The 8,384-nt window shown below is 44.4% G+C and overlaps 1 protein-coding gene across 1 annotated transcript; it reads left to right on the plus strand.

Annotated features, from left to right (window-relative positions):
- The first annotated feature begins 13 nt into the window (after positions 1-13).
- On the plus strand, positions 14-7,809 carry ZDHHC12 (zDHHC palmitoyltransferase 12). The gene is made up of 5 exons (XM_080630402.1): positions 14-2,241; positions 2,594-2,730; positions 3,673-3,759; positions 5,022-5,188; positions 5,801-7,809. Exons 1-5 carry the CDS (start codon positions 2,157-2,159, stop codon positions 6,108-6,110), a joined length of 786 nt encoding a protein of 261 aa, XP_080486528.1. The 5' UTR covers positions 14-2,156; the 3' UTR covers positions 6,111-7,809.
- The last annotated feature ends 575 nt before the right edge of the window (positions 7,810-8,384 follow it).

Below are 8,384 nucleotides of genomic sequence, written 5' to 3' on the forward strand. Positions count from 1 at the left end.
TGAAATTATGGGAGACAAGGAAAAAAATCAGAACAATGTTTGCCTGTGCATATTGCCTCTGAACTCTGTAATGGATCTGTGGCTTGCATTCCACAGCCTAAGCTTTGTAAGTGGGCAGAAGCTGAGTACTTAAGAAAAGACTGCGGCTTAAAACAATCAATCTGCTTTAAGGCTGGCGTGACTTTCTTCTTAGGACTCTGGTCCTGCAAGGGTTCAACTACCAGTTAATTCAATGGTCATTGTAAACTCTAAAGTATCACACTCTGGCTGGCTGAAGGAGGAATCATGTGAAACTGAACTACCTCTGGGAAGCTGAAAATGTACCGTGTTGTAAGAGTACAAAGAGATGCTTCCAGGAACATGAAATTCCTAGCTGGAATGCCACAAGAACCTAGATTCTCCACTCAAACTGACTAGTAGATACTTTTTGGAACTAAGCCTAATTTCAACCAGTCATTTAGGTTGAAACCCTTAAGGCAGAGATAAGCTCTGATCTCTGTAAGCCAGAAACCTAACATGCACCAAATTGTTTTAATCACAGAGAGAGAATACATTCCTTAGGACGGACTTTTCTAGAACATAAGAATGTTTCTACTTTCAAGGGGGTAATATTGTTACTACGCAAATTGCCTTCACTAAGCTTTCAAATTTACACCTCTCTGCAAAGAATGGAAAGACACTACCCACCTTCCTTCTCTTTCTGTTTGTAGATAAAGCCTGATGGTGCTGTTCTGAGCTTCCTACTGTTCTGCAAAGCTTCCTTTGCAACTCAGGGAAGGGAAAGGTTTTCAGGATATTTAAAGCAGGCAGAGAGTAGCAAGGCCACCTCACATACAAAATGAGGTTTGACAAGCACTGATGCAGTCTATGAGGTGTCTGAGGGAGGATTTTTGTATGGTTTGCATTTACCTAGAACAAAAAAAGAAAGCAAAAGGATTTGAATGACTGTTGGAAATGTAAGCTATGTTTTTCATTAACATTTCAACACAGCTGTCTCAGGTAAACCATATTAAGCCAGGTGCTTTCCTGGAATCAGCAGGTGGCCACTGACTCAGACCAAATCAAGAATACCGCCACCGTGGTCAAACAATACCAAGGAATCTGATAGGTTTTAAGTTTAAATGTGCAAAGAATGTGATTTTTCTTTCAAAATTTTTACTGGGAAAGAAGGTAACAACCTCAGCAAGATACATCTGTGTTAAAACTGAAGAGTTTAAAGAGCAAAAAAACCTGATTTCAGAACTTTTAGAGGCCTGTGATGAGATTCATCTCCCCTAAACCGACAGACACTCAGAGTGTAAATGTGTACCTTTAAGCTAGTCATCTTCGCTTTCCTTACTGTTAGTAAGAGATTAAAACCAACACATCTGGGGTGCAATTCAGCTGCTTTCAGATGAGAAGGACCATTCTCTAGACAAGCCGGCTTCCCTCTGCTGCTGTCAGGGGAGTCTGCAGACATTGGAATTTAGATCAGCTCCCACCCCAGCGGCCTCCTGTTGAAGTTATGTCAAACATTTTACAAGCTAAATGTGTTCAGCCTGGCAGAACCTCCGTGTTTCTTCCTAAGGGATAGAAATCAACACATGAAATAAAGTGGCATGATCAGAGTTCACCCAGACAGCACCTTGACCCCTCGCCTTTGAGCAGCACACCTCTGCGAGACTCCTTCTTTTGCTCCTATGTACATTGAGCAGTATTTGCCTCGGGTTTAACTGTGAGGTGCAGGGGAGTTTAACCAGCATCACTGCCCTCAAGGGCCCCTGCCCTGTGCTCCCCGTAGTACTTACAGCCACAACACCCAGCTGGGGACCCAGGGGCCGCGTGGATCCTGGGATTCAGAGTGGGAGGACAAGAGGGAAGGGAGCTGGAGGAGGTGGAGGGCCAGCATGCAGGACGGTGTGAGGGGAAGAAAGGCGGCTGGCGGGCTACAGCCAGGCTGCAAGTGCAAGGGGGAGGAAACAGATCCTGGTTCCCACTCGGGAAAGCCGAGCCCGAGGTGCCGGTAGCGGCCCAGGCCACCTTATGAGGTGCACAGCCGCGGTCCACGCTGGGAGGACACCAACTCCCTCTTCACGGTGGAGCCCCGGTCCGCAGGGCAGTGCCGGCCGCAGGCACCGCCCTCGGGAGCCGCCCGCCCTTCCGGGCCGGCGGGCGCCATGGGTGCCGGGCGGCTGTGGGTGAGGGTGGCACACACGGCCCTCAGCAGTGGCTTGACGCTGGGGCTGTTCCTGCACCGCACAGGTGAGGCGGGGCAGCCGCGGCCCTCCCGTACCCGGGCCGCTGCCTGACACAGGGAGGGGGCGGCCGAGGGCCGGGCTGGGCCAGGCCCGCCCCTGAACAGAGGCGGCTGCGGGCCGGGCTCGGGCTGCGCCGGGGAGAGCGCGGGTGTTCTCCGCCCTGCCTCAGCCTCTGGACCCTCGGGAGGCCCTGAGGGCAGAGGGGAACCTGTGGGGCGCTCGGGAGCCCCTGCCGTTACCGGCCTCTTCCATTGCTCTTCCCGTAGGGGTGCGGGACCCCTTTGTTAAGGGCAGAGAGAAAAGCGCTAAAGGCTTCACAAGGAAGCAGTGCTCTCCTTGTCTGCGGTGCTTTTCAGATCTGGAGAAGCAAGAGGAGCGCGGGGAGCTGCTGCAGCCACTGATCTTCGTCTCGCTGGTTTTGAGCTCGATCCTGCTGTACTTCAGGGTGTCTCTCATGGACCCGGGTTTTGTTAAGGCTGAAGAGGAAGAGAAGGTATAGCACTTAATGAATGGAAGAAAGTGGTGGGGCTATAACATCTGTAGGCTTTTCATTCTTTTCCCCAGTCTGTTAGATACGAACAATCTGAAACTGTTTCTGTTGCACTTGGCATAAAGGAAATCTACATGGACCACTGGAGGTCAGAATAGACAGTCTCCAAATCATATTCTGTGACAGCAATAGGGTTCATTGACTTTAAGTGTGTCTTTTACACCCCATCCCCATTCTAAATGCACTGTGCCATTTGAGCACAAGTCCTCTCTCAAATCAGAGGCTGCAATACCCTATGGAATGTATACATGACCTGTTTTATGCTAACTACTGCTAAGTGGTACAAGTGTGAAAAATCAAATGGCAAGCTTGGAAGAAAGCGCTCTCCGCAGCTCTATTGAACTGTGTATAGATTTGTTGTCCTCTCAGCAGACATGTACCCATACAAGTTACAAAGAAGTAAAAAAGATGCAAAGTTTCATTAACAGAGATAGATAGTCTGCTTCAGGTTAACTGCCTACAAATTGTGTAGGACAGAAGCATTGTAGGTTTTAATCATCCATCATTGAAGTACGTGTTGGCTGTGCTAAGACAAAGTAGCACTGCTCATGCTGAAAAGATACCATTATTGTGTTTGGAAGCAAAGTCTAACCTTGTTTTTGTCCCAGAGTGTAGCCTCAGGATCAGTGTGGTATCTCGCCTACAGTTATTTCTGCCTCTGTGCAAACATTCTTTTGATGGTTAAGGTAGCCTGTTTTCTCTTGCTGTACCTTAACTGTCTGCAGCTCCTGTAGGGATTTGAAGAAATTATTCTGTTTAACCTTCTTAATGACAGGGATAACCAGCACTACTTAACTATTAACTAAAAGGATACAGGCAGCTCAGTCATGCCACAGCAGCAGCACACAAAACCTCTTTAGTTAGTCTCTTTCTCTTTTTTTGTAGGCAGACAAGAGTGAAGAACAAAGCGTGGTCATACCCCTGGTTCCAAGTACTGTTAAGCTGCGGCGTTGTGGTTACTGCATGGTGAAGGTAGGTGTTCATGGGGAAAGTAGGCATTTGTAACACACTAGAAAAGGATGGGATGGACAATTTCCAAGCTTACATTTTTTGGCAACCTCTTTGTTCAGCAGCTGTTGCTTTTCTATTATTACTGCTCACTGCTCAGCAGTTTGGAGGCATGGCAGATCTGATCGATTCTATCAAAGGGTCACCCTTCTGCTTAAAAACTCACAGAAAAAAATAAACACAACAAGCAAACTGAATTCCAATACAGTTCTGAATTGAAGTGATCCAAAGGAACTGTGTAGCTAAAGATGTAGTCATAGGCATTGCCATGTGTGCTGGTTTTCTGAGCCTGAAACAGTTCCGTGCTGGCTTACAGAAACAAGGATCTTCTTTTGCAACATTCTTACTGCCATGTCAGTCAGGCCTTACAGTATTGTCAAAAAGGTTATTTTGAAGATACTGTGATAGAAAGGCAGCCAAGCATGACATACAAAAACTGTTGCTATCTCTATCGTTTGGAGGCCTAAACCCAACAAAACATTAGTCTGAGTTGTAAAAGACAGCACGAAGGAAAAATTAGAGCAATTAGATTAGCTCTTAAAATAGTTTGCCTAAAGCCTAGAAAGGCCTGTTTTCACAGTGATGCTTATCAGTTTAATAAAACCAAGCATTATCCTAGCTTCCATGAATTTCTGAAGAATACCTACCAGGAGAAGTGAGCTTATTACAAGAGGAAAAGCTGGCAAAACATATATACGCCTTGGGGGACAAATCGTAGGGGGCACTACTTTTCTCAGCCAGATCTTTCATATTCTCTATTCCTAGCACTTGAGTCACTTTCCTGTGTGTGTCTTGTGTTCCCCCAGAAGCAGAGACATTTCCCTCTTCCATGCAGTCCCATAAGAACATCCCATCTCTGCCCACTTTATTCAATAGTCATGGTCCTAGCTTTCCACATCAATCTTGAATAGACTGATTGGCTCTAGCTCCATCCCTTACACACTGAACTTCCTATAAGTAGATTAAAAAATATAGCTAGAAGTAGTGTGGGAGAATAATTTAATTTGGAACTCATTCATTTGGATCTTTACTAGGGAGATCACGATCCCCTTTAGTTGTCTTAGCAGTGTATGTTGTGCTGTTATCTCAAAAAAGAGTGCCTTTGGGACAGTACTGCTGTGGAGGAAGGGAGTTTTGCATGATATTCTCTTCTACCACACTAGCACAACCACAGTAGCAGGCTACTGCTAGTGGTTTTCTTCTTTTTGTTGGTTTGTGTTTTGCAGCAGCCGATGCGAGCCAAGCACTGCCAGCTGTGCCAGCACTGTGTGCGGCGCTACGACCATCACTGTCCCTGGATTGAGAACTGCATAGGAGAAAAGAATCACCCCTTCTTTATAGCCTACCTGAGTGTGCAGCTTGTCGTGCTGCTGTGGGGAGGTCAGGTTGCTTGGTAAGGCCTTGAGGCAGCACACTGACCTCTGAGATGGCTAAATGTTCTGATGCTGCTAGAGTCCCACTGAAGGGGTTCTGTAGAGCAAAGCAGTAATTGTAGGCTTTGGATCTTCACCATCTTTTGCACCCTGGAGTCTCCTAATCTGCCAAGGGACAACATAGCTGAGCAGTAGTTGAGCAGAATCTGATAATTTAGGTTTCATATTCATCATTAAGATTTAATTACCAGAATTCACAGCAGTAGAAAAGCTGATTTTGCTTCAATTACTCTAATAAGATCTGGGTTTACAAATCCAAGTACTGGAAACACCAACAGGGTTTTAGCCTGTTCAGGAGGAGTTAACCGAAGATGATTGTCTCAGCTGTCAGGGGAACCAGTATCTTTTCAACTTCTTAGATACTAAGTCACTATTGGTGCAGTCTCTTAAGAGTTTATTAACTCTTAAGTAACGGTATATTAACAGTATAACAGTATATTAACTCTCTGTAGAACATGATTATCAGAAGTTCAGTAGTTATGAACCAGCCTACATGTTCTATCAAGGTCACTTGGCTTATGGAACTAGTTCAGCATTTTTAACCATGAATTTATTGCTCTTTGAATTGACAGGTCAGGCCTCTACTTTGAACTGTCCTGGGACTGGCTGAATCACAACATTTTCCTCCTCACATCCTTTCTCCTGATAGTTTTATTCACCATTGTTGTAGTGCTGCTGCTCATTTCACACCTCTATCTGATCTCATGCAACACCACTACGTGGGAATTCATGTCACATCATCGCATCTCCTACCTGCGGCACTCTGAGTTGGAGAATCCCTTTGACCAAGGGGTCATCCTCAATCTCTGGAGATTCTTCTGTTCGTGCCACCTGACTGCATGGGAGAAAATCTATTTTCACAGGAACAATGAGCCTGTCTAGTCACAGCAGCACCTACCTGGTAGAGCGCCAACACATCTGCTTGGTAAAGCTTTGCTAATGCAGTTGCTGCTCTTGCCTTAGATGGAACTTCAGTACATCATGAACTATGCAGCTTATTCCACAACCTGTTCATGCTGCAGATTACACTTCAAGGATAAGTCAGGGTTATTTTCTTCTACATATGAATAACACTGTTAAACACTGGTTGTGGGAAGGGCAGCAGAGCTGAGTTCTGGATGGAGCAAAGGTCTCTCTCTAAATTCACTTCCTTTTGTAACTGCATCCACATCTCCCCAGAAGAGACAAACGAGCAGTGTGATCATCCACATTCACTTCCCCAAAGCTTCCCTCTCTTTTTGCTGCCAAGGAACAGCAATTACAGACAAAATCAGCCAGAATCAATATAATTCCTGTGGCCTTTCTTCAATCTAGTTCTCGCTGTGAGAACTGCAGTGGCTTTTGTCAGTAGTGTTAGGCATGTAATAGAAATGAGTCAATATTTGGACAGTCAAAGGCAAATTTCATTTTGACCGCATGCTTCAACTTAATGCTTTTTTACACAGATCTGAGGCTTTAATAGTGTTAATGTGCACGAGAAACAGCTGTAAAACACTAAATTCAGTTTATGAGATAATTAGCCTGTACTTTGTGATGTCCTGACCAGCTTCCTAAGGTTTTTTCTCTAAGCTGATGGGTGCTGTTGACAATTCACAGACTATTTTTGAATCCACTCAGCAAATAATGATACCAACAGACTTACCTACAGAATTATTTCTGCAGATAACTTCATGCTCACGCCTTTACTGTAGCTTGTGCGGGCAGAATCAGTAGCAGAGGTGGGTACTTCTTGCCTGGCTCCAGTAACACTGTTGGCAATACTACTACCTCAACATGCTAATAAAAATGTATAAAAGAATACCAAGTTTCAGTGCAAAAGGAAAGATTGTAGGTCCTTTGTGTTTCACTGAGGTGAAGGAGTGCTGATTGACAGCCTTCTAGGATAGCAGCAAGGTTACTTGTGTTCCAGTGGAATAAAAGGTCAGACTTCCATAATGAACTAAAGAAAGTACGGGATGACCAATTTTAGCTTTAAAAGTAGAAAAGGCTGTGTTGTGAAGTTTAGTCCTGAGCCTTTTCTATAAGAAAAGCCCCAACAAACTAAAACCAACAACAAAAACAAACAAACAAACAAGCAGCAAAATAAACTTTAACATGAGAATTATTTTGTGCCTTAATTGCCTTGGCTCAGGAATTGACACCAGCTCAAGAGCACATCTGGTGAGCTGGTAGAATGCACTCAGGATTTAAAGCTGATGAGCACTCACGGAAGGACAGTGTAGTCACAAACGCAGCGTGATAGTCCAAAAGCAGTGTCCCTTTTTTTACCAACTCCAGTGTTTGTGATCTGTTTCGAGTCTGGTTAGTTCAGGGTAGAAACTCCTATCAGAGGGAAATCAGAACACTAAGAATTGTTTTCATAACAATGGCATATCATCCAAAGAAGATTCTGCAGTTACAAACTGTGTGGCTCATTGGCCACATCACAATCTCTGGTTCTTCAGGTATCAGTCAAATAAAAGCTCCTCAGCAGATACTACAACTCGGAACACACAGTTTTGCTCTGCTTGGTAATTCTTTTTAGAATGCACCAGGATGCTAATTTACTGTCTTTTTTTACTGGATTAAAAAATTAAATATGCCTTTTTTGGTTACGCCTCCTCCTTTGAGCCCAAGTTCTAGATTTCACTGTGCTAACAATCCACTTTACTGATCACTTTACAAAGGCTTTGACCTTAAGAAAAGTCACAAAACACACTGTAGGGGCCAAGAGCAAGCCAGGCAGTACTGTTCAAACAAAGGGCAGGAAAATGCATATCCTGCTTTAAAAGGGTCATTAGACTGCAAGGCGGAGCAGGAAGATGAAGGATATTTGAACACAGGGATTTCAGATGCAGTTACAATTGCTTCTGAAAAGATTAAATCTAGATTCAGTGTGAATTACCTGTTTTGCACGAACATAGCTCTTACCTCTCTGAATTCTTGACCAGCCTTGATGTAACAGTGACCACTCACTACCTGCACTGACCCTTATCTCCATATACAGCACAACTGCATTGCTTCAACTTCTGTCTACCCTGTTGGAGACAAACTGAAAGAGTAATAGCTGGGTGTTTCCTATTTGTGATCAATATGATGCTTCATTTCTAGATACTCTTGCGCTTTCTTTTTTGCCCAACAAGCTAATATTATGAATTTAAGAGGAAAAATGTATCT

The sequence above is a fragment of the Psittacula echo genome (assembly GCF_963264785.1).
Source record: "Psittacula echo genome assembly, chromosome: 16".
Taxonomy (NCBI): Eukaryota; Metazoa; Chordata; class Aves; order Psittaciformes; family Psittacidae; genus Psittacula; species Psittacula echo.

Excerpts from the sequence above, each read along its gene's own strand:
- ZDHHC12 (XM_080630402.1), top strand. The coding sequence starts at position 2,157 with ATGGGTGCCGGGCGGCTGTGGGTGAGGGTGGCACACACGGCCCTCAGC. Across the intron at positions 2,731-3,672 it reads AGGCTGAAGAGGAAGAGAAG|GCAGACAAGAGTGAAGAACA; the intron begins GTATAGCACTTA and ends CTTTTTTTGTAG. Across the intron at positions 3,760-5,021 it reads GTGGTTACTGCATGGTGAAG|CAGCCGATGCGAGCCAAGCA; the intron begins GTAGGTGTTCAT and ends TGTGTTTTGCAG.